Here is a 27,501-nt window from a genome sequence, read left to right as displayed (position 1 = left end):
CCAAAAATCAGCAACTCAAAATATTAAAAATCCCCGGCATTTTATTAATCCACCATGTTTCCCCAAGTTATATATAAAATTTCATTTAGATTGGTCCAATACTAAGGGAGGAGATGCATTTTAAAGGCGAAAAATTTATGTTTTGAGAAACGGGCCTTCAAAGTTTTAGTTACATAAAAAAAGTAAAAGGGCCTTCAAAGACTGTGTTACAATTAATTGTATGGTTTTAATTTTTATTTTTGGTTATTAATTAATGCAAAATGATTATAAATAAGAATATTAATTGATTATTTATGTGCCTAAGACACATTATTATAAATTTTAGGTTCCTGGTCCCCCCCTGTCTGATCTTGTTGCAAGGTATTACTCTAAGGTATCATAGTTGCCTACACTTTTTTATTAGTGTCTCGAATCCATCCCTTGCCAAATGGATCCTGGAAATTACTTTACATTCACAATTAGGGATTCGTGATTCAAGTAATTCATCAAGTCTTGCTTCACTTATTATGATCATTTTATTTTCACGTTCGTCTATAATATCAGCCTCCGAGCTACTGCTTTCTTCTTCTAAAATATCTTTGCCCTTTAGTAGTGACGAATGAATAAAGAAGCGTCTAGGGGTGGATGTGGTTGGTCTCTGGTCAGCAGAGATCGCTGCCTGCGCCGTTTGCTGGGCGACAGCTCCCTCTCTCTCCGTCGCTCCATTCCCCTCTATGGCACTAATTTCTTGAATTCTTTCTTCTACTTCTCGCCTGGACTTTTCCACTTGGCTTTTCGGCATTCTAGAAGCATGAAGTGAACTCTTGGACCTTTTAGGCACGGTGAAAAAACAAAAACACCGCAGAAAATACAGAGTTCAGTCAACGCTAGCGAGCATGAAAAAAGTGTCCTTCTGGCTTGGAAGTTTATAGGCAACTCTCCGCCACAGTCAGCGTCATGGTATGACGTGTGCGTTGTCATGGCTAGGAATAACTAAAAAGGTGCCAAGTAGGATATTATTGACATTATACATTTCATTTCAAAGGAAGTTTTCGTAACATACATCGCAAAAACTATAACAGACTAAATCATTTGCGCTACTGGTGTTTTATGGGTATATAGTTATTGTTACATTTGAGGCCATAACTAGAGAAATAAGGCAAATTTTAGCATAATATTTCATGGGCACATTCTTGAACGCTATTCGAAGCCATAGAATTTTTTTCAGCAAATCGAATTTTTTAAAGATTTTTTGGATTTTTTAGGCGGCCGATCCCCTTTCGATTTACATGACTTACTGAAAAAATGTTCAGCAAGGACATTACTCACTTCAGATATACCTGTCATGCATGACTGACCATTCACTTTTAAAGTAGGAGGTGATTTGGTGTATATTTGCCTGCTATTTTTCTTACTTTCCTCCAAACAACAGATACTGGGGTTCTACTTTTACTGATGAAACAATGGATGAGCATAAATTATGTTTAGCTGACGTTTAGCTGCTTTCATTGCATGATGGAATTGTGCTCTGCATTTCTTGTAGATGATGATATTCTCTTCCGTGCTGTGTCTATGGCATCGTGTTAGTGCTCTCCTTGTAAAGTATAGTTTAGTTTTACCAGACCACTGAGCTGATTAACACTTTCCTATCTGTATAATTACCATATCACTGAGCATACCTAAGACCCAAGGTGTCTGGGAGCGCTCGATAGTGTGAAAAAATAATTATTTCAAAAATTCAGTAAAAATAGAAATTTTATGCCAACAACATTCATTTTGCTGTCCTTTTTTTCTAAATGTTTATATTTTATGGTGGAATAGTCAGAATAAGAGTCCCAGCCCTCTAAATACGAAAAAATGTGAGTTATTTAACAAAAAAAAAATTTCTTTACTTATTTTTATACTTTCGTTTGTAACCCAAAAACTATGAAAGTCAGGCGAATTAATTATTTTTTATGAGAAAGCCAACAAAATTCCCTAAATATCGACATATAAAACAATGGAAAACGAATACTGTAAGTCCAGTTGGTGAAAAAATTGATAGAAAAGAGGGTGAGAAACAGAGCACTCTGCCCGGCCTATGGTGAGAATTATCGCTAGAAAAAATTATTTTTGAAGAGCCCTACCTCGGTTATTTTTCATAGAAATTACTTTGTAAATATACAAAATGTAGAGGAAAAGTTGAAGAATAAAGGGAGAGTCAAGAAAAATGGCTTTGGTAACGGCAACAGTTTCATTTTGACGTTATAAGTTGATCGAAACGAAAAAAAATTTTACAGTTGTCAACATTATCGTTCGTAGCTCAAAAGCTATAACAGTTAGGCGAATGAATTATTTTTTATGAAAAAGCCAACACAATTCTCTAAATATTGACATATAAAACAATGAAAAACGAATAAGTCCAGTTGGTGAAAAAATTGATAGAATAGAGGGTAAGAAACAGAGCGCTCTGCCCAGCGTATAGTGAGAATTATCGCTACAAAAAAACCTTTTTTGAAGTGCCCTATCTCAGTTATTTTTCATAGAAATTACTTTGTAAATATACGAAAATGTAGAGGAAAAGTTGAAGAATAAAGGGAGAGTCAAGAAAAATGGCTTTGGTAATGGCAACAGTATCATTTTGACGTTATAAGTTGATCAACGAAAAAAAAAGTTGCTGTTGTCAACATTATTGTTCGTAGCTCAAAAACTATAACAGATAGGCGAATGAATTATTTTTTATGAGAAAGCCAACAAAATTCTCTAAATATCGACATATAAAAGAATGAAAAACGAATAAGTCCAGTTGGTGAAAAATTGATAGAAAATAGGGTAAGAAACAGAGCCCACTGCACGGCATACGGTGAGAATTATCGCTAGAAATTTTTTTTTGAAGAGCCCTAGCTCGGATATTTTTCATAGAAATTACTTTGTAAATATACAGAAATGTAGAGGAAAGGTTGAGGAATAAAGTGAGAGTCAAGAAAAATGGCTTTGGTAACGGCAACAGTTTCATTTCGATGTTATAAGCTGATCGAAACGAAAAAAAATGTTACCGTTGTCAACATTATCGTTCGTAGCTCAAAAGCTATAACAGTTAGGCGAATGAATTATTTTTTATGAGAAAGCCAACAAAATTCTCTAAATATCAATATATATAATAATGAAAAATGAGATTCAGAGCCCTGCCTAAAATCCAGACGTCTCTTATGTGATGCACTAACGCGTTTTCCACTAGTTTTACCATAAAAACTTTGCGAAAGCATGTTGGAAATGTTCTCTATTGACGTCACTGTATGTAAACAACCACACGTGTTTAGCCCACCTCGCACGCATGGTCTCTGACAGAAGTGTGGCCTGCCAGGCCTGCGTGGGTGGGATCAGCTGATGTCATTGTGAGAATTTTACTACGCCAGGGATTTGCGCATGCACAGTACAGGAACTGAAAAATTTATAGAAAAAGAGGGTATGAAACAGAGTGTTTCCAATAATGTAATCCTACATTTTATAAAAAAAAAAATGTTAAGATACGAGAGAGAAGCGTGGGTAGGATCAGTTGATTACATTGTGAGAAATTTACTATGCCAGGGATTTGTGCACGCGCAGTATAGGAACTGCTTGGCTGGCGAATTGATGCCTGAGTTACACGGTCCAAGGTATGCTTTAGCCTATGGAAACCACCAACTGTCCGAAAATAAAAAAAATTTACCCCTACCACACGTACGAAAAATTCCGGTAAATTTTACGTAAAATTACGTCAGTCAGGTAAGGCAGGGGGTAGGGTGATTTTGCGTAAAATTACGTCAATTGGATATGAAAGTGTTAACAGCTCTCCTAGGGCTGGCCCGAAGGATTAGACTTATTTTATGTGGCTAAGAACCAACTGGTTACTTAGCAACAGGACCTACAGCTTATTGTGGAATCCGAACCACATTATGCCAAGAAATGAATTTCTATCACCAGAAATAAATTCCTCTAATTCTTCATTAGCCGGCCGGAGACTCGAACTCAGGCCTAGCAAGTGTTAGCCCACAATCTACCGACTCGCCCAAGGAGCCCTCCTTGTAGCTTGATGCAAGGCAATTAGTTCTGATGATCACCACAGGACTGGTCGCCATCAGAACAGCCCTGTAGTTTTAGGGATAGTGTTAATTCCTGCAGTATGGAGTTTTCCATTGAGAAAGTCACTAGCATTATCTACACTTTGAAATTCCTCTGCATTGCTTTCTATATCACTCAACTCCTGGAATTTCTTCCAGTCTGCTTTTTCAAGCAACCATTGTGGTGATCTCTGGGTGGGTGGGCTTTTGCTGGTGATGATAACTGGCACATGATCACTTGCATGCCAATAAATATGAGTGTGTGGGCTCTCCTGTATTAAGGAGTCTCATGTCCTCACTTTCTATAAGTGATAAGATTAAAGTACCCTTGTGTTGGCTAAAACATCACCCCACAAAGGATGTCTGCCATTCATATCTCTGGGTAGGAGGAATAGACACGGGAGCTGATGAATCAACTTGATCATATCATTATATGAAACATTACAGTTTGGATGCAAATGGTATATCTCCTACCTATATCGGTTTGTACAGCCACTGCCTGAAGAGGAGTATGTGACACCCCACTTGTTAGTTGTAGGGCCCTGTAGCTTAAATATTTCCAGGGGAAAAGATCATTATTGTCAAGTTAACTTTCCTGTAGACCTAATTATGGGAGAGTATTCATGAATAAGTAATTTTAGCTCTTCATATTTAGCACTCACACCTTAACAATTCCACTAAAGAATATGTATTAGAGAAACTAAGATTTCTTTTCTAGGAGACTCTCTATACAAGGTGTTCCCACTCAGGTTTTTAAATTTGTTAGAAGTACTACAAGATGCACTGGATAATGGAGATCTTGAGATCTTTAGTGTGCTACCATTCTTGCTTCTAGCATCATTTGTGGGTGCACTCTGGGGAGCATGAGGGATCTCAACATCAACTCTGACTGATTTAAATCATTTGTGGATCTTCTAACATCCGTTTGGATAGTGTCTGTTGATGATAATCTTTTATTTTTTTGCTTGGGAGATAAGGATGGGGGTCTCTCTCTTTTCCAATCACCAAATTGTGAGCTACCAAGGTTAGACACCTGCACATGTTGTGCACCTAGTAGCTCTACGCTGGGGTGAAGCTTCCCCTAGATCAGGCAAAGACACTGCCTGAGAGAGCTTCATTGAGTCTTTTGTTGGGGAAGGGAGGGATTGGGGAACACAGGGCATCGGTAAGGTCATACAATGTAATGCACTGGCCTCATTATGTTTACGATTTCTCTTCAAGGACATCATATCTAACCTGAATGTCCTAGATGATAAAGTCGTAAATTTTCTGTTGTTGTCAAAGTCGTAAATTTTCTGTTGTTGTCACTGCCTTTGCGTAACTTTTCACCTTACTTAATAATCTTTTTGCATACCCTATACTATACTTATATGTTCAGTGGCAGACTTGTTTAGGGCTTTTTCTTCAGTTTTATATTGGTCACAATTCTTGTCATTAGATTTAAGATTCATATTGCAGCTGATGCATTTGCCTTCAAGTGTGCAATCTCCATGTTCAGGCATAGGGCAAGCATCGCATATTTTTTAATTTTTACAAATATGCGATGGGATGCTTGAAACAACTGTAACATTGTAGTGGTCTCTGTTTGAATGGCTTAGCTGCTATTTTTTCCACTTTCAATATTCACATGGAGGTACATCAGGCCCCTCAAAAGTAAGGATAATTATAGATGTCCTAGGAACTTTATGAACCATCCACACTCCTACCTTACACATGCTTAATATCTTCACTTCTGTAAATTCATACAGATCTCTGTTGAAGATTACACCCCTACCATAACTAAAATTTAAATGGGGTTTGATATCAATCATCATATCACTGCTGTTAGTTCCTAAGCTGCAAAGCATATATGACTGTAGGAGACTTTGCATGAACGAGGACATTATTTAGTCCAAAACAGGAGATATCATCAGATCTTATTGTTCCAACCTTTTTCTGAAGGCATCTGCTCACTTTAAAGTAATTACCATTACCCTCTCTGGCTGTTGCAATAAGCCACACTGGAAGTTTGGGTTTTCTCACTGAGAGAATATCTGTTCCTACATTATTTGTTTTATTGGTCCAGTCTGTAGGTCAGTAACCATCCAAGCCATCAGGAACAATTTCACAGAGACTGCCATTAATATCTACATTATGAAATGACAAATTTTTGAAGTAATTTGTATTTTTACTCAAATACAAAACCGAGGTCTTTACATAAGGGATGAACTTTTAGCATGCTGGAAGTCTAGCAGTTAAACTTTCGCAAGGGTGGTTATGGTAACAGTTACCAATGGTAGGGGCAGAAGTACTGCCCACCTAATCAGTATACATTCATTTCTATGCTGTTTACCTTTTGGCCCAGGTAAGAGAATGAGGGGTGGTAAGAGGTGGGCCCTTCATGTAAAGACCTCAGGTTTGTTTGTTAGGAAAAATAGAAATTACTTTAAAAATTTGTCATTTGTTCCTACACGAATACAAACCCTTGGTCTTTACATATGGGAGACTTACTTTTGGAGTGAGGATTCTGAGGAAATCTCTGAACTCTGGGTACTCATTCCTGGTCATGAAAGAGCCAAGGAAGGAGACCATACTTCTGATCTACTGAACAGGAGAGATGTTCAATCGTCAGACTTCTGGACATTTCGAATTAAAGGAATGTTATATCCTTGATTCGAAAAAGTTTGGATGAACACCCAGGTAGTCCCTGGTTATTGGCGGCCTCGGTTATCGACAATCTGGTTTTATGGCTCTTGTCTAGCAACGATAACTGGATTTTTGGCGCCACTCTCCGGTTATTGGTGCCAATAACCAGATATCGGTACTGATAACTGGGGATCAGCACTATTACCTCTGATTTTCACTTATCGTCATGCCGTTGGGAACAGAAACCCCCCGATAACCAGGAACTTCCTGTGGAGCTAAGAATAATCAACTGGTTTGCTCATAGTCAGTCCTTCTCTCCCCTCGCTAGAGAGGAGGGATCTGCATCTACGGTACTAATCTAAATACAGTAGTTAGATTATAGATAGGATACTCAAGTCATCTAGATCACCTGCATACATGCCAGTCCAGCATGTGACAGCTCGTTCACTGTTCTTCTGCCCATTGGAAGAGGAAGGAAGACAGGAGAAAAGGAGGAGGCCAGTCCCACACACACCTTCTTCTAGCAACCGCACACCTTAGGCAACATGAAACCTGTTCCTCAAGAGCTGGGTGAACTAAATGACTAGTTGAACATCCACCATAGGATCCAAGGAAAAGGAGTCCAAGGACCTACGGGCAATGTCCCCAAGTAAAAGGAGATGAATGTGACCTGCAAGATTACATTCCATCCTAGTAATCGACCGACAGGTTCTTCCTGAATGCGATGGACAGACCGATGCCCCTGGCCTCGAAAGATCTGGTCTGAAACGTACTGATGTCCACCAAGAAGCTGTAGGGGTACACTCACTTGATATCTCACTAGTCAGAGAAATGACAATTTGGACACTGTTTCTTGGTCAACTCGAAGATAATGAATGAGTCATTGGCACTGACGACATACTGTCACTGCCACCACAGGACAAAGGAAATGGAATGATCCATCTCACTGAACACTTTTGACATACTGTCACTACCACTGGCACCACAGGACCAAGGAAGTGGAATGATCCATCTCACTGAACACTTTCGAAACACGCAGAATGACAAAAGGGGTAAGCTTCCAGATGTAAATGGGTACCAAAGATGTCTCATTTTATTCAAAGGTGCGAAAAGACAGAACAGAATAGCGCCAACTTCAGTAAGTCAAGAAAGAAGGACTATGATCAAGTTTCTTCAGAGGTTGAGCAAATAAATGTTGTACTGACATCCATCTTACTTAGGACGTATGGTTGGTCACTGCACTGAATGTTTTTCTGTCTGCTCGTGTGCTTACACTGCAACAGAGCAGATGAAAGGACACTAGGACATTTTGTTGACCATGGCACTACCGTGGTGTCATTGCTATCATAGCGAGGAAGGTCTACCTTGGATCTTGAGACGCTTGAGTCTAAAAAGAACTGTGCTTAAGTCCTAAGAATGAAAAGTCTTTGGAGGAGGATAGTGTAACCCTGGCACTACCTTGGCGTCGTTACTATCAAAGGAGCACCTATTTGGGTACTGAGACTCGGAAACTGTCTTAAGATCCACATAATACTTTCCTCAAGTTGTGGATTAACTGGTAATTACAACAGCAGCAGCTACTGCTTACATCTCCCACTCCTCATAAGAGGAGTGTAACTACATCAAGTCAAAAGAAATGGATCTCCTACACACCACTTCTTGACTGAATATGAACCAAACATTAGTTGTCAGAACTTAGTTTGGAGGTATTGTTGATCTCCCGGCAAGTCAGGCAAAACAACGGGAAGTTGCAAGCACAAGACTTGAATCAAGGATGCAAAACCAAACTTGTCTGTCAAACATCCACCATTCTGGAGTGTGTCTGGTTGACCACTGTGCTGAGTGTGCTATTGTTAACCTGTACACCCACACCACCAATGGAATGTGTCTGGTTGACCGCTGTGCTGAGTGTGCTACTGCAAACCCGTGCACCCGCACCATCAATTGAGGTCTTATACAGCTTCTCATAATCGGTTTCTAAATGAATTTCCTTAACATAAAATATCTTCAGTTTTCCAATGTTAGCCATATTCTGTGATTTGTTACTTCTAGCTTTTTTATTATTATTATGTTATTATTACAGGTACAGTATTATTATTATTCCCACAGGTGCCATTAGTAACCTTACTTAAATGGCACTTTGCTCCATCATCTTCACTGTCATTGAAACTGGCTTGTCCATTATCTGTTTGAGGGGAACTTTCCTGAGAACAGCCCATTGCAAGCCATAAGTCGTAAGGAAGTTATGATTAACATTCACGAAACGAATAACATGAATTTCCTCCAGGATGAGGTCCCTCTCACCAGGGAGGCCCAACAGAGGGTGGAGAAATGCTGTTACTTGCAGTGGTAACTGCTCTGGGACCCTCACCTGGATATGCACCATACCCTTAGTACCTTAAGGGTTGTTAGTCCATCAAGATTGGACCCAGCACTGAGGGCAAGGTTTAACATAAAAATTTCCCCTCACTCGACCACATTGGGTACTCTAGTTCTACAGTTGGAGCGGCATGCCATCCAACTCCACTCTCCTGCAAAGTTACAAGAGTGGTGACTGCCATTATTCAATAACATGCAAGGTTGTCAACAAAAGAAGGGAAGGGGGAAAATTTATAGGAGTAAAAGAGTTATAGGTCCCAATGTTTGGTTGAATCCAAAGCAGAGAGAGTAGGCATAAAAGAGCATGCTGTACACTCTCAGTAGTGGATCCCTAAGCCCGCCCACCTTGTCAAGGGGTTGGGATCAGGGGGCTGGTCACATGATTAAACCCATGCTGTTATGCCATTCCAAATGGCAAAGTGCTTAAAAAAATAGACACAAACACACTGCCAATGTTTCACCAATCTAATAAAAAAGCATGGGTGACGGCCTCACTGTTTCTCAACAGGTGGAAAAATATCTATCCAATAACGGGATAGAACTCAAAGCTATGCTTATCACAGATAATTGCCCTGGCCATCTGGAAAACAATAAGTTTGCTTAACCTAACACTGAGGATGTTTTCCTCCCTAAGAACACAACCTCAATATTACAACTGATGGATCAGAGAGTCATCACTGTATTTAAAGCTAAATACACAGACAAAACATCCATAATCCTCAAGGAGTTGCTTGATAAAAGTGAGACCAGTGTTTGAGACATATGGAAGGAATTCAACATAGCCAACAACATTTCTTTTATTAAAGAAGTCCATGATGAATTATCTATCAAGTGTGTAAATTCATGCTGGAGGAAATTAAGACCCGATGTTGTGAATGACTCTCAGGGATTTCCAATGGTTGCTCTCAGGTCAGGAACATTGTAAGGATGTTTCAGGAAGTTGGTGGCGAGGGATTTGCTAATTTACGTCCTCAGGAGGTGCAGAATGAACAGTCATTTAAACAAAGCCCTCATAGACAATAAACTAGAACTTATCAGGGAGGAGGAGATAATGGAAGAAGAAGAAGAATAATAATTTAATGAGTCACCAACACTAACTCGGGAAAACATTGCAGAAGTGATACAAATGACACAGAATATCACTGATAGAATTTTCGAGATCAATCCTTCACTTGAGAGATCTCGAAAGATCAAGAGGCTAATGGAAAGTGCCTTAACACCCTGCTTCAAGATGCATAGATCCATGAGGAAGGAGATTCTGCAGACAAGAATCAGATACTTTTTCAGCTCCGTCCCCAAAAAATGACAGCACTTAAATAAACAAAATGTTTAGTTCATTATTGATCACTATCCATTTAATCGTTTAATTATTAAATATCAAATTTGTTTTGTTACGAGATACATTTTTTGTCAATAATGGTAAAGACATGACGATGCATTTAAACAATCGGACATTTGCTGCACATTAACCAAACAAGACACAAGTTGCCACCTTTCTTTTTGTTTGTGAATTTTATGGGGAAACGCAGCAATTTCTTATATTTAACTGTTAAGGGGGGATGACTATATATGCAAAAATACACAAGATTACATTGCAGGTTAAATTTGTTATTGTAGATCATATCTGGGTGGTGAGAAGCAAGCTATTGTGTTTGGGTGGAGAGGGAGAGAGAGGGAAGCAGGCTATTGTGCTTTGGAGAGAGAGAGAGAGAGAGAGAGAGAGAGAGAGAGAGAGAGAGAGAGAGAGAGAGAGAGAGAGAGAGAGAGAGAGAAGCAATGACACTGCAGTAGCTGCTAACCTACAAGAGGGAGGGATGACTGGTGTTCTCATGCAGTGACATGAATTTTCATCTGCACACTAATATATCTTATAATTTTTCTAAATAAAGGCATTCTGATACGATATTAAAGCTTTCATTAGCCAAAGTAATGTATTTCTATGAAACAGTATAAATAACTTCCACTTAATGAGTAGTTGTTGAGTGTAGCATCACACAGCCTGAAAACTGTAGGTAGAGTTATGCATTGGTATAAAAATATTTCCATGTAAAGTACAGTACTTCAAAACTTCTGTCAATAAAAGCATTTTCAAAGGATAATAAAGCTTTTATCAACAAAAATAATTCCATGAGACCATCCAAATAACTTATGCAATGCAAGTAGCCTAGTTGTTGGCTGTAGTTGTGACTAACCTACAAGATGGTTGTTGCACATCGATGTAACGAAATTGTCATTTGAAGTAAAATAGTTTATAACTTACGTAAATAATGGCCCTCCATGAAACACTTTAAATCATTTGCACATAACATGAGTATTTGTTGAGATTACCAACAAAATGAAATACTTAATGGCCAAAAATTGGCATACAGGGATTCCTTTTTACACGGGTCTTTGGAATCTAACCCCCATGTAAAAAGGGGGACTGTATAGTAAATCACCCAGAGCAAAAACAAAATTTGGCAACACGATTCTGTACAGCACTTAGCTACGAGACACAATACAAACACACAGAGCCGGTGGGAGTAGGCAGGGGAGGGCTTTTAAACCTTCTCACAAATTTTTAAATGTTTGGCCATTATAAACAAGAACAACAGCGTACACAGATGAATGACAGAGTAAAATATATTTTCATACAGTGTTATTTTGATAAAACTATGTAAACTACATAAACTATCATATTGTGTTGCATACAAGAGAAAAAAGGAGTTTACTTTTTTTGTGAACAATACAATGTATTTTACAGTGCTTGGTGGTAATGAAAAATGTTGGTTGTTGTTTATATGCATATTTAGTGTTTACAGCTATGTGGTATTGACAATGTTAAGTGAGGAAGGGTATGGAGTTGCCCATGTGTACCCATAGATTTTTTTACCTGCCATTATCCGGATTTTATCATTATCCGACAGGGCCTTTTTATTAGGATGACTGAGGTATTATTGTATCTTGATTCATTAAATTTTTTAACTCTCAGTGGATGTGGGCCAGAGAATGAGTTCAAATGTCACAGAGCAAATAAAAATACAATAACAGTCAGTCTCTACATGACCCTTGGAAACCAAACCCAATATACCAGCAACATGCAATGAAAAGGTTATATGACATACTGTACAAAGAAGACTGCAAATTACCATAGGAAAAGCTATTATAATCAATAATCATAACATAATATTACTACCAAAAATAATTGTACTTTGATACATACTTGTTAGCCTTCCACCACCAATGATGCTTTGTTTGAGTAAAACGAGCTTCACGATAGTGCTTGTATAGATCGGGAGTCCCCACACATTTCAGTTTTGCTGCCCTGATAACAGAATTAAAATATAATTACCAGTACTTACATATACACAAGAGTATGCACAGTAAAACATTTAGAATACTTTTAAAGTTTTCTCTATGAAGGCAATATTTTTTAAGACTACTGAGAGCAAAATACTAACTGACAAATACCACACAATGCAATCTTACAAATGTTAAACATAGATATGTTTTCATAATTCAAAACAATTTTTCAGACAAATCAATTAATTGCATTTGCCCTATTTGCACTCGCATAGAATTCCCAGGGTCATCCCATCATTCTTTCAGGCATCTGTGAAAGACCAGATGTCTGGGGCAGGAGACAGAGAAATTACTCATAGGTACCATTCACATGGCCGCCAAGATAGCTTCATTAGGACCCTTAAAGAGTGAGTAAGAGAGGAGGGTCATCTGGCTGATCTACAGAGGACCACTGTTGGTGCAGTTCAAGTTAGCAATCTTAAGTCTGAACCAGCAGTGAGGAACCAGTTCTCCAAAGAGTTCAGGTGTCCAAGCAACATTTGCTCTAACTTTGCAGGTGGGGATGAAGTTTCAAGGAATCCTCTACGAAAGCACTGAGTTTGCATGTTCTTTTAAACATGGGTAAAAAAACATCAATATAATTATTTCCATTCTCAGATAAACTGCCTCCATTGCCAGAGTCAGATCTGACTTGATCGAGCTGATAGTTATGCTACATATTGGAACAGGCTGATGCGGTAACTGAGGTGTCTCAGATGCTCCATGTATCTCAACAGCCTGTAAGTCAAAACAGTAAATGAGGCTTTGATACAAGTTAAAACCTGTATGGTTGTGATCAGACTAAAACAAAGGACCTTGAGCTGAAAGACTGTTACTTAATAAACTTGAGGAAAATCCTTGAAGACATAAGAATGGAGACCCTGAAGTATACACCTTTCAAGTCCACAGGCATCATAAAGACACCCACCTGAATAAAGGAACAGGTTCCATCTGGTAAGGAGTCAGCTGCAAATAGCAATGCAGGCGACTGACATCTATGACAGGCCTCCAGTCTCCTGAAGCCTTGGGGACAATGAAGAGCCAACTTTAAAGTCCATGTGATAGCCAGATACTTCCTCTAAAATTCCTTGCACCATCACTGATCATACTTCTCTGTCTATTGTATGAAGCATCTCTGAGTTACTGGTGTATGACATGAATCTGTTAAGTTTGACATCAATGAGCATCTGATAACCTTGTTTTAAGGTTTGACCCACCCCTTGATCCACTTATATTTCTAACCCGTGATTCCAGAATTTCTTGGAGACAAGTCCCCTGAAAGCAGATCTGGGTGTAGATGTCCCAGTGTTTCATCTTCCACGACAACAAGAGATTTCTGGGGAAGTCTTCTAAATCTGATTGACTGAGAGGGAAATGAAAATCCTTGGGGTCACAGGACAGGAAAGGGTATGAGTGTAAGGACTCCTGGCTGGGGTACCAGGAGACATAGATAACTATCTGCTCCTGGAATACGAGATAAAAGTTGCTGCAGTTCCTGTTACATGATGACTGGTGTGGGGGAGAGGGAATCAAGCTGCCGAGTGACCTCATAGCAGCTCTGGAAATTCTCCCTATCCAGCTGGGTAATAAAGAGGTATGATAAATAACATCAGCTGTCCTTGGGCTCTAAATGTCAAAGGATGATAGAAAATCAGACAGACTTCTCAGCAATCCTCTTCTTCAGGATACTGTTAACTAGAAAAAGGGCCACCATACAGATATTCATGACAAACGCTCTCCCCAGAGAAGCCACCAGCCTCCTAGCCTTCACTAAATTCTCTGGAATTATTTGTGGCATCCTTAAGGAGTCTATCTGTCACACCCAAACACCCATTCATGACAGCTGGCAGTAACAAGCATCTCCCTCAAGAAATGTTCTTCAGAGTTTACCTTAGGGAATCATCCAAAACTAGGCCTTCCATATCAGGGGGACCTGATGGGCAAGAATGGAATTGAAAATTTTTCTAGCCTAACCTATCCTTAAATTATTCAATTATGTGATCCACTCACCTGTTCACGCCGTTCTTTTTACTCTATGCAATCCAGCTTACGACAACAAAAACCACAAACAGACTTACAACCCAACCATTATCGACCTAACCTTCAGAGACCTCTCTCTACCTCTCTCCACCATGCTTTCAACACTCCCGCTTCTTGTTTGTTTACATTTTTCTCCCTCCCGCCATTTTCGTCCTGTGACGTCACTTCCTATGACGTCACAACAATAACATACTCTTTAAACATAAGGAATGCTATGCTATAAAAACATCTTATAAAATTAAACATGTGCTTTCTTTTTATACATTCTGCAATACCCATACACTTCATCAATGCAGAAAATAAAATAATGACTAACTTATAAAACTAACATACAATCACACTTATCTCCTTCTCCCTCCCCTCCAGCCTTTTCTTATCCTAATCCCCTCTAATCTCCATTATTCTCCAATTCTTTACCCTCTACATAATTCCTAATGCTTTCCCCAGAAACTCCAGCTTTGGTCAATACATCAGCTATCTGATGCTTTCCTTTATCCATCTCACCTCACTTATTTCTCCAGATTCTATTGTTTCTCTTATTGCTGCAATATCAATTTTTATCTCTTACTACTTACTCCGGTACTTGATTTTATTGCAGTCATTAGGGTTTTACTATCAGTTTTCACCAGTGCTTCTAATTTTCTCCCTCCTACTATCTCTTCCCACAAATGTTTGAAATATATCAATCCTTCTATGGCCTCCCCAACACTCAGAGCTTCTGCTTCAATGGTGGACTTTGCTACTCTTCTGGATTTTCTGGATTTCCACCATATAGGGCTTCTCCTCTTACCATCTGTCAATGATATCACATAACCTAATTGAGTATGACCATCTTCAATATTCCCGAATGAAGCATCTGCATAGGCTTCCCAATAAATCTTTTCTTCTTCTAACTCACTTATTATCACTTCTCCCATTATGCACTTAGTTTTTCTCACTATCTTAATCAGCTTTTTCATATCTTGAGTCGTTCCTTCTTTAAAAGCTTTACTTAATTCACTAACATCATATGATATTTCTGGCACAGTATGTAGCTCTGGCACAGTATGTAGCGATACCCAATTCAACTGTCCTACCACTGATCTATATTCTGTTAACTCCTTTTGTCCTATACTCTATTACCTGTAAATCTTCTGGCTTCTGGTTCTCTTATAGAATTTATATACTGCCACTGATTAAGACAAATTCCATTTTCCTTATGCTCTACTATTACTCCTATATACTTAAAACTTTTACTTTCTTGTTCTCCTACTTGTAATTTCCCTTTCAATTTCCCAATTGTTTCCTTTAAAAATCCTTCAGTTCCTCCATAGCAAAAATCATCTACATGTGTACATAAAATACCATTCAATTTATTGTCTTTCTTCCAAAAGAACATATTAGGTTCTAATCTACTCCTCTCACCTTTAAGCTCCTCCACCAGTTTTACCACCTTACAATACCATGCCTTTGCTGCATCCTTGAGCCCATAAACAGTTTTCTTCAATTTCCATAATCCACTCCAACCATCTTCACTAGGTGGTTTTAAATATATCTCTCGTTGTATTTCATCACCCTGTAGATATGCAGTTTTTACATCTAACGTATAACAATTCCAATCTTTCAGTTTTATTACCGTCAAACAAAATTTTAAAATTTCGGCATTGCATGTAGGAGCATCTTTTCCCAATTCAGCCATTTCTTCTTCAAAACCTCTAGCTACCAATCTTGCTTTACATATCCTTTCCCCACCTTTTACCTTTTCAGTTACTATCCATCTTGTAGATATAGCTTTTTGTCCAATGTCATTTACCTCCTCATATACCTTGTTTTCTCTCCAACTTTGTAGTTCTTTTTCTTTAGCTTCAATTACATTTCTATTTTCGAATCCTAGCAAAACCTCTTCTTCATCTTCAATTTTTTCTACATGACTATAATCTCTTAAGTCAACTCATCCCTTGTCACCTGACTGTGAGTCTTCTACATTGTCGAATCAGCCCAAGATTTGCTTGATCTTTTCCCTGCAAGGCTCAATATCGTCCACTCTTCTACTTGTCCTGTATTTTTGTTTATAGCTCTAACTCTATTTCCCTTTCTGAATTTGGGTATCTCTTCTATTAACTCACTTTCTTCTGTTACCTCACTTTCCCCTTCATCTTCCAGTGTTTCCTCTGCCAAATCTCTTTCTATAGTCTCTTCTACATCAGCATTCCTTCTCCAGCCAATTATCATCTTTCCTTCCTGCTCATCTATATTCCCTTCCTTTGATGCAAGGGATTCATCTTTCACAGTGTGTGTTTTGTCTACTTTAAGTATCTTCTCCTTTTCTGGTGATAGTCTTTGAATCCTAGTAACATGTATTCTCGCTACTTCTCTTAGAGAATCCCCATGTTTAACCACTACTGTTTTACCTGATACTCCCACTACCTGAGCAGGTCCTTTCCATTCATTTTCATTTTCTCTCATAGAATACCTCGTCTCCCACTACTGCTTCTTCAAATTTATGTTCTCTGACATTTTTGTTTAGAGCAATTCTTATTTTATTACAAGACTCATTTTTGATAAACACTTCTCTGGCCTTATGCACTGCATTCAGTGTATCCCTTACTATGTTTTCTTCCATACCTTTCTCTCTGCTTGCAGGACTTGAACTTTCTTCTCCCATTAAATTAGGCAAGGAAGGATTTTTCCCAAATACTAATTGGTTAGGGGAGAAACCTCCATTATTTATTAAGCAGTTCCTGGCACTCACTACCCATCTTAATGCTATGGACCAATCCACTTCCTCATCATCTTTCATCTTTCTTAAGCTTTCTTTGATTATGCCTACTGTCTTTTCACACAATCCATTGCTCCATGGAGATTCTGATGCTGTGGCTAATACTTTAATATTCCATCTTTCTGCCATCCTCCTTACTTTTTCATTTTGAAATTCTCCCCCGTTGTCTGATAATATTTTAGAAGGTGCCCCAAATATCGCAAACCACCCGTCAAAAAGAGTCTTTATAATAGTTTCTGGTTTCTTGTCTTTTATCCAAAAAGCCTTGTTGCCATATCTACCATTACCAAGAACTTTCTCTCTTCTATCTCTCCCACATCCATTGCTACAACTTCATTGAATGTCTTACTCCAAGAAAATCCAACTACTGGTTTAGCTGGATTTCTTTTATATCTTTTACATACTTCACAACTTGCTGATTAAGTCAGTTAGTAACTTTTTATTTCCTCTTTTCCTTCTCTCCCAAACCGTCACTCCACTGTGCTTCTTCTGTTAGCTTCCATATTTTATCTCCACTTCCATTGGCCAAATTGTAGATGTAACTTCATCATTGTACCTTTAATTTCCCTTAGGCTCTTTCCTCCCACCCCCTCCAATAATAATTCTTCTTCTACCTTCCTCCTCAAAATTGGTATTCTCAAATGGCCCTGTCTGTCTTCTCGTAACTTTACCTTCATTTCCCCTAATACTTCTATTTTAACACAATTCTCTTTTAAATTTATGGTCATCCCCATTTTACTCATGGTTTTCTTACCTATTAACCATGGTACATCACCCTGCAAAATTTCTGTCTTCAAATAAAACTTTGTTTTTCAATATCACCGGTATTTCCATTACTCCTTTCGACTTGTATGATGACTCACGAAATTAAATACTTTATTAGACTCTTTCTTAGTATCATTCATTCTCCTCAATTCTTCCTGATTCAAACCCACAACAATGCGTGCTAGTCACAATTCCCCACAAACTGTTGACTTACATCCTGTGTCTAAAATTGCATCAACCTCTTCCCAAGATTCTTCTTCTATTTTGCTAACTTTTCCTATATAAACTTTTTCTTCTTCTTGTCCAGTTTCTGATTTCTTCTTATTCTGAAAATTCTGAGGACAATCTCTGGCCCAATGCCATTCCGATTTGCATATAGCACACAGTGTTACTTTCCCTTCTCTATTTAAAGGATTTCTTCCACCTCTACCTCGATTCACCTTTCCCGATATCTTTGGTTTTCCACCCTTTCCCAAAATTCTCACAACCTTCTGATCCTAACCATTTCCCCCTCCCCTCTCATTATTCCATAATCCCTCAAATATTCTTTTCATTATTTGTGACACTGTTTATATTCCAACTTTTCTCGACCTAGGGAAAATTAAAAACAATTGCTTCTAATACCATTTGAAGTTTTTTGATCTTCTGTTTGAGATTAGATTGTTCTAGTACAAAACTAGAGGGGCGTGGTAATAAAAGGTTGAGAACCACTTTTGCTTCCCCTTTCTCTTTTTTTTTTTATTTTCCTTTAAATCTGGGAGGAATTTTACTCATAGATCCCTTCAAGCATGCTTTTCCCTAGTGCCCTACTACACTCTGACTCTGCCTTTTCATACCTAATTATAAAATCTCTCATCTTTTCACTAGATTCTCTTTCTATTTTAAAATAGTTTTTCATTTTACTGTAATTTTCCATTAACGTATCTTTTAGATACACTTCATCTAGTTTGGACAGGATTATCTTTGAACCCTCGCTATCCTTAAGTTCATCTCTATCTATTCCTTCTGTTACTTCTAAAGCTTTCCCTTTTAAGCTCATCCTTATCTCTATCCCCGGATATTTCACTTCTTCTCCACACACCACAAGCCAATCTTCGACTTGTCCTCTCCATCCTTTATAATCGCCCTGTTGCCCGCTAAATCTCGGACAGTCTCTCCTCCATTTCATCTCCCAAAGTTTACCATCAGATCCGTCCATTTTTAACGAACCACGCTCTGCTACCACTTGAAAATTTTTCTAGCCTAACCTATCCTTAAATCATTCAATTATGTGATCCACTCACCTGTTCACGTTGTCCTTTTTACTCTAAGCAATCCAGCTTACGACAACAAAAACCACAAACAGACTTACAACCCAACCATTATCGACCTAACCTTCAGAGACCTCTCTCTACCTCTCTCCACCATGCTTTCAACACTCCCGCTTCTTGTTTGTTTACATTTTTCTCCCTCCCGCCATTTTCGTCCTGTGACGTCACTTCCTACAACATCACAACAATAACATACTCTTTAAACATAAGGAATGCTATGCTATAAAAACATCTTATAAAATTAAACATGTGCTTTCTTTTTATACATTCTGCAATACCCATACACTTCATCAATGCAGAAAATAAAATAATGACTAACTTATAAAACTAACATACAATCAGGAATAACCTGCTCATCACTAATACCAGCCAGATCTTGCATTTGGCAGAGGGAAAATCTACAAGTTGTCATAATTTTAACTGCTCCAGCCTTAGTGACTTTGTCCAGCATCCTTCCATTAAGTATACACATGCCCAGGTTCGTCTGCTTCGTGTAGACCTTCATAGAGAAAGAGGCCTCTCTCTGCTCCACAATGATGTCAAGGAAGGGGAAGCAACAGTTTAGCCTATGTTTGATGGTGAAACTGAGGCAGCTATGGCTGTGGAAAGCACACCTCAGGTTCTCGATCTCCTTTTGTGAATTGGCGCTAACAAATAATAAGTACTAATTTTCAATTATTAATAAGATTAAATAATAATAATAATAATAATAATAATAATAATAATAATAATAATAATAATATAACTGTAATTACAAAATTTATACATTTCTACAGTAAATCATGTGATATTTTACACAAAATATCATTTCCCAATCTTTCGTGAAACCTTTGAAGAGAGGGGTGAGGGCAAAGCTGTCAAATATGTAAATCGTTGCCACAGCGTGTCAAAGGATTTCTGGTACTCTTCCGTCTCTTTCTTTTTCCTTCATAAATCATAAATTTCCATCTTTTGATATCTAATTTAAGAATAACTTCTCTTTCTCCCTCATGTCTCCATAATAATTCATAAATAATTTAACTTGATATTTCAAGGGAGGACAATCTCTCTCTCTCTCTCATGTTATTCTCTCTGTCTCCGTAATAATTGATAACTAATTTCACCCTCTCAAGTAAGGACAACCCTTGTCTCTCTCGTTCTCTCTCTCCCCTCTCTTGAGGATTCGCAAATGTCGCATGTCTGTGAAAAAATCGCCTATGACAATTAGTTAGGTTCCAGTGAAAAGTTCGCATGTCTGTGAATTCATGCAACTCGAATCATGTAAGATCGAGGTATTACTGTATACCTAAATTTTGTCTATATTGTACAAGACATATAACTCTATGGATCATGTCCTCCTTATTTGACTTACTTTGCAAATACAATTATCAAAAAAATTCCCATATGCTGACCTCTCCCTTCAGAGGATGGATCACATCAGCACGTTACTCACCAGATGTAGTACCAGAGAAAAGTTAAGTATATCTTAGTTTAACCAGACCACTGAGCTGATTAACAGCTCTCTTACGGCTGGCCCAAAGGATTAGATTTATTTTACGTGGCTAAGAACCAACTGGTTACCTAGCAACAGGACCTACAGCTTATTGTGGAATCTGAACCACATTATGATGAGAAATGAACCAAAAATAAATTCCTCTAATTCTTCATTGGCCAGTCGGAGAGTCGAACGCTGGGACAAGTGTGCTAGCCGAGAGCTCTACCCACACCTCCAGTGAAGAACTATAGTACCAGAGAAAAAGCAGTAATCAGAAGTATAGAGAAAACTCTCTACAAGATTAATGCAGCTGATGCAGCAATCACATTCAATAATAATAATAATAATAATAATAATAATAATAATAATAATAATAATAATAATGAGCTACCAAACAGCACACGAGAAAATACCAAAGATGTAACAGAGAGTCTGGAATGGGTGAAAAAGATCATACAATGAATGAAGCCAGATACAGCAAGAAGAAAGGTCTCCTCCATGAAAACCTACAACACAAAGAAACCAAGGGAGAAAACAAGTGAAGTTAATGACATAATGAGACTAATGCACACCACCAGTATCACAGAAACATATAACCTGGCATATGCAGGAGCAAGGATAGTAGTAGAACTCATGGGGATACAAACACCAACACTACCATCACCACCAGTCCAACAGAAACCAAAACAGCAACCGACTTGGAAAAGGCACCTGGAAAAACAAATCATGGCGATGAGATATGACTTGAGTACAGTAAACTGAAAGATAGCAGAAAAGAGGCTAAGAAGAAAGAAAACATGGGAGGAATTGAACCAGAAATACAAAGTACAGGAGAAGGGACTAAAAAACACAATAGAAGATATGAAACAGAGGTTTAAAGCCAAATCACATAAGATCCAATGGTACATCAACAGGAATAAAGGATACCAACAGAACAAACACTGCAGAACCAACCAGAAAAGACTATACTGTAGAGCCAACTAAGAGGGGAAGACAACCACCAGGAGATTCCTGAAACCAAACCAAGTAAGAGACTCTGGGAAAACATATGGAGCAATCCAGTATTACACAACAAACATGCACCATGGCTCCAGGAAGTCAAGGTAGCAGAAATGGGGAGAATAAAACAAAGATTCACTGAGATCACGACAGACACTGTCAGACACCAACTAAAGAAAATGCCCAACTGGAAAGTCCCAGGTCCCAATGAAGTCCATGGATACTGGCTCAAAAACTTCAAGGACCTACACCTAAGAATAGCAGAACAACTCCAGCATTGTATCACAAACCACCATGTGCCCAAATGGATGACCACAGGGAGAACATCCTTAGTATAGAAAGACAAGAACAAGGGAAATATAGAAAGTAAATAAAGGCCTATCACCTGACTACCAATAATGTGGATGTTACTAACAGGTATCATCAGTGAAAGGGTATACAACTACTGTACCTAGAGGATACAAACACCATCCCCCACCAACAGAAAGGTTGCAGAAGGAAGTGTAGGGGCACAAAAGACCAGCTCCTGATAGACAAAATGGTAATGAAGAATAGTAAGGAAAAACCAACCTAAGCATGGCATGGATTGACTACAAGAAAGCCTTTGGCATGATACCACATGCATGGCTAATAGAATGCCTGAAAATATATGAGGCAGAGGAAAACACCATCAGCGTCCTAAAAAATACAATACACAACTGGAGTACAGTATTTACAAGCTCTGGCATTAGACTAGCAGAGGTTAACATCAGGAGAGGGATCTTTCAAGGCGACTCAGTGTCCCCACTATTCTTCGTAGTAGCCATGACTCCCATGGCAAAAGTACTGCAGAAGATGGATGCTGGGTACCAACTCAAGGAGGCAACAGAATTAACCATCTGATGTTTATGGATGACATCAAACTGTAGGGTAAGAGCATCAAGGAAATAGATACCCTAATCCACACTGTAAGGATTGTATTCGGGGACATCACGATGGAGTTTGGAATAGAAAAATGCACATTGGTCCACATACAAAAAGGCAAAGTGACAAGGACTGAAGGGATAAAGTTACCAGATGGGAATAGCTATCAAACACATAGATGAGACAAGATACAAATACCTGAGAATAATAGGAGAGGATTTAAACACCAAGAGATGAAGGACACGATCAGGAAAGAATATATGCACAGACTTAAGGCAATACTCAAGTCAAAACTCAATACCGGAAACATAACGAAAGCCATAAACACATGGGCAGTACCAGTAATCTGATACAATGTAGTAGTGGAGTGGACAAAGGCTAAACTCCACAGCATATAGACCAGAAAACTATGAGACACATGAAAATACATAAAGCACTACACCCAAGGGCAAATACAGACTATACATAACACGAAAGGAAGGAGGGAGAGGTCTACTAAGTATAGAGGACTGTGTCAACATCGAGAGCAGAGCACTGGGGCAATATCTGAAAACCAGTGAGGACAAGCAGCTAAGGAGTGCATGGGAAGGACTGATAAAAATAGACAAAGACCCAGAAATATATAGACAGGAGAATGAAAAACTGAACAGAGGAATGGCACAGCAAACCAATGCACAGACAGTACATGAGACAGACTAAAGAACTGGCCAGTAATGCAATATGGCAATGGCTGCAGAGGGGAGAACTCAAGAAAGAAACAGAAGGAACGCTAACAGTGGCACAAGATCAAGCCCTAAAATCCAGACATGTCCAAAGAACAATAGATGGAAATAACATCTCATCCACATGTATCAAGTGCAATATGAAAGACGAGACCATAAACCACACAGCACGTGAATGTTCCCGTGCCTGCACAAAACCAGTACAAAAAGAGACATGATTCAGTAGCAAAACCCCTCCACTGGAGCCTGTGCAAGAAACACCAGCTAGCTTGTTAAGTGGTACGAACACCAACCTTAGGGAGTGATTAACAACGATCAGGCAAAGATCCTCTGGGACTATGGTATCAGAACAGATAGGGTGACACATGCCAATAGACCAGACATGATGCCATTGATTGACAAAATCAAGAAGAAAGTATCACTCATTGATGTCGCAGTACTATGGGACACCAGAGTAGATGAGAAAGAAAGAGAAAAAATAAGTATCAAGACTTGAAAATAGAAATAAGAAAGATATGGGATATGTCAGTGGAAATTGTACCTATAATCATAGGAACACTAGGCACAGTCCCAAGATCCATGACAAGGAACCTGTAAGACTAGATGCCAAAGTAGCTCTAAGACTCATGCAGAGTGTGCTATTAGAAACAGCGCACATAGTGAGAAAAGGAGGCAGGATGCAACCCCGAACCCCCCACTATAAATACCACCCAGTCAAATCGGATGACTGAGATAGAAAAAAAATAATAATGAGATTCCTCGAAACACACAGCAGGGAATGCTCCCGACTTTATAAGCTCTCACCGGGACTGGACAGTTGTCCCCCTACCAGACACCCAATTTCCCAACTTGTCTTGAGAAACCAGATAGAAATAAAGAGTTCTTTGATACCCTCTTGTGCCTACAGGGTACTAACAAATAGGCCTCAACACTTTGACTTAAGAAGCTGGCTCCTATCCAGATAGGACCATACTAATGACACTGGGCACAAAGGAATCTCATTAAGATCACCATTTAAAACCTCTTGTCAGGAGCTGACAGGTTCTGAATTTTCACCACAAGCCTAGGAATGAACGATAACAAGAGAGAGATACAGCCCTCTGAATGCCAACCTTGGTACAATAAGGTTTGAAACTGATCAACATGCTTCACCAAAGCAAAGACTAGCGGAAAAAGTCTTAAGGGTTCCTAACTGAAGACTCCCCCAGGGGCTCAAATGACACCCGCGTTACAGAATAGAGGTCTGTGCCGATCACTTAGAAAACTTGATTCAAAACAGAGGGTAAACCTTTAGCTGCAAAGACTGAGAGGGTCCTGTCTTGATGAGGGTAGACAAGGAAGTCTGTAACTCACTCAAAAATTATTCCAACAGCTCGAATCCCACTCTCTGCCCAAAGAAAGAGAACGAAGGATGGAGAGGAAGAAAGAGGAGACACCAGCCACTCACACAAACTCTCTTACCTCCTTAATCACACACCTTAAGCAAGATGCTACCTGTCCTCTTAGAGGAGCCAGGTAAGCTACACAACTTGTTGAGCAGCCACCACAAAGAAAAGGTGTAAAAGGACTTGTGGGCAATGTCCCAAAGGTAAAAGGACGTGGGCACAGTCTGCCCTGACCACACCCCTGCCTTCAGTACCTAAGGAACCGACAGATTCTTCTGGAACGTGAGGGATGGATCAATGCCCCTGGCTTCATGAGCTCTTGGGTGGAATATACCAGTGTCGTCTTCACTAGCTGTAGAGTTCGCTCTCCTGATTGTCTCACGAAGCCATAAAGAACCGTGTTCTTGGACACCTCCTTCTTGGATGAGCCAGTACTAATAAAGTCATCGACAATCAGGCTGGAGATGTCTAGTCCTCTTAAGATAGTACAGCAGCACTCTGACAGGACACAGTAGCATCTCGTCTGGATCGCTACAAACAAAGTCTTCTAGGGAGGGGGCCGTGAAGGGCTTGAACCCTGTGCCAGGGACCAATGGGTTCTGAGTCTTCGCTACGAATTCTGGGACAAAGTCGAGAGTAACTGATCCCCATCCCCTCGTGTTTAATGTAGAAGGAAAGTCCATGAAGTTTGCCTAATCTCTTCGCTGATGCCAGGGCAAGCAGAAAGATGGTCTTGAGGGTCAGACCCTTGTCTGATGACTCTTGTATAGACTCATAGGGCGCACAAGTCAGGCTCCTCAAAATGAGAGTCACATCCCACTCAGGGAGCCTAAGGTCCCTGGGAGGGCAAGACCTTTCGAAACTTCTCATCAGTAGCAAAATCTCCAGTGAGGAGATATCTACTCCCTTCAAGCGCAAGACTAGGCCCAGGGCAGCCCTATAGCCTTTCGCAGCTGAGATGGAGAGAAGCTTCTCTCAGCGAAGAAAGACGAGGAAGTCCGCGAGCTGCTGAATAAGTGGCCCCGACTGGAGAGACACCCTGTCAACTCCCTCTGTGAAGACACAGGGACTGCACTGCCTGATGAAACCGTTCTACACAGGAGGTTGTGCCAGAGGGGAATCTCTCTCGGTGCCTCGGAAAGTAGAGCTAGCAGGATGGGACACCAAACGGCATGTGGGTACTTGGGAGCCACCAGGATCAACCTGAGATTTGGGGTGATCAACCTGTGAATCAGACAAAACAGAGGGAAGGTATAGTAGTCAAGGTTGTCCATGGGTGTTGAAACACATCCTCTGCTGCAGCCCATGGGTCTGGCACGATGGAGTAGAAGACTTGAAGCTTCCTATTGTGCCGAGTGGCAAACACGTCGATGGATGGAAGCCCCCACAACTCGAACAGCCTCTCCATAATGTCCATGGGAAGGGACCATTCTGTCCCCATCACTTGATCCTGCCGGCTGAGCTTGTCTGCAACTAGGTTCCTCTTGCCTGGAATGTATCTGGCTGACAGCTCCACCAAGTGAGCTAATGCCCTCTCGTGCACCTGCACCTTTAACTGGTGAAGTGGAAGGGACACGAGGCCCCCTTGCTTCTTGACATATGCCACTACCATGGGGTTGTTGCTCATCAACACCACCGAGCATCCCATCACTCAATCCTGAAACTCTTGGAGGGCCAGCAAGGCTGCCTTGAGTTCCAGGATATTGATATGAAGGTGCTTGTCGTCTTGGTTCCACAAACTTGGAACCAGCAACTCCTCCAGGTATGCGCCCCATCCCTCGGTCGATGCACCTGAGAACAGAAGCATGTTGGGAAGGGAAGTATGCAGAGATACTCCTATTGAGAGATTCCTGTCATCCATCCATCAATCTACCGTAGGTCCTGCCTCACTTCCTCTGAGAGAGGAATGGGAAAGGACTGGTGATCTTGAGCCTGAGACCAGGACTCCTTCATTCCCCACTGGAGAGAACAAAGGTGAAGCTGCCCATGAGGGACCAGATTCTCCAAAGAAGACAGGTAACCGAGGATGACTTGCCATTGCTGAGCTGGCTGCTCCCGTTGAGACATGAACAGCTGTGCTGCCTTCCTGAACCTGTTGATACGAGAGTCTGAGAAGAAGACTCTTGCTGCTACTGCATCTATCAACATGTCCAGATACTTTATCCTCTGCTTGGGGATGAGATCGGACTTCTCGAGATTTACTACAACCCATAGGCTGCAGAAAAACTCATGAAGTCGATTCCTGTCCTGAAGCAACTGCAAGCGGGAGCTCGCCAGGATGAGCCAGTCATCGAGATACCTCAACAGATGTATCCTGTGCTACTGGGCCCAAGCTGACACAAGGGTGAGCACTTGAGTGAATACCTGGAGAGTGGTCGAGAGTCCAAAGCAGAGGACCCTGAATTGGAGTACCGCTTCCCCGAGGATAAAGCGTAGATACCTGAGAGGACAGACGGATGGGTATTTGAAAATATGCATCCTTCAAGTCCACCGTACACATGAAGTTGTTCTCCCTGATGGAAGCGAACACCGAGCATGTCGTTTCCATTGTGAACCGAGTCTGGCAAGAGAGGCCTATGACCAGTCTCCAACTCTGCGAGGCTTTCTCTACAAGAAAGATGCAGCTATGAAAGCCTGGGGACCGACCTGACACAACTTCTAAGGCGTCTTTCTTCAGTGAGATCCTTTGGTCAGCAAGGAACGTAAGTTAGGAGATGGATTGGGTTGTTGGTGAGGCGTGGTTCAGACTCGAAGGGAAGTAG

At 40.0% G+C, this 27,501-nt stretch overlaps 1 protein-coding gene across 13 annotated transcripts in view; it reads right to left on the bottom strand.

Annotated features, from left to right (window-relative positions):
- The window catches only part of LOC136853491 (alpha-1,6-mannosyl-glycoprotein 2-beta-N-acetylglucosaminyltransferase-like), a 166,611-nt gene that overhangs the window by 91,063 nt on the left and 48,047 nt on the right, over positions 1–27,501 (bottom strand). For all 13 annotated transcript variants that reach the window (XM_067129125.1, XM_067129136.1, XM_067129154.1 and 10 more), the window contains one exon: positions 12,265–12,366. In XM_067129125.1, coding sequence (XP_066985226.1) covers positions 12,265–12,366 — 102 coding nt within the window. The remainder of the gene's footprint in view (positions 1–12,264; positions 12,367–27,501) is intronic.

The sequence above is a fragment of the Macrobrachium rosenbergii genome, chromosome 3 (genome assembly GCF_040412425.1).
Source record: "Macrobrachium rosenbergii isolate ZJJX-2024 chromosome 3, ASM4041242v1, whole genome shotgun sequence".
In the NCBI taxonomy this organism is placed as follows: Eukaryota; Metazoa; Arthropoda; class Malacostraca; order Decapoda; family Palaemonidae; genus Macrobrachium; species Macrobrachium rosenbergii.
This window is presented reverse-complemented; position numbering and strand designations above follow the sequence as displayed.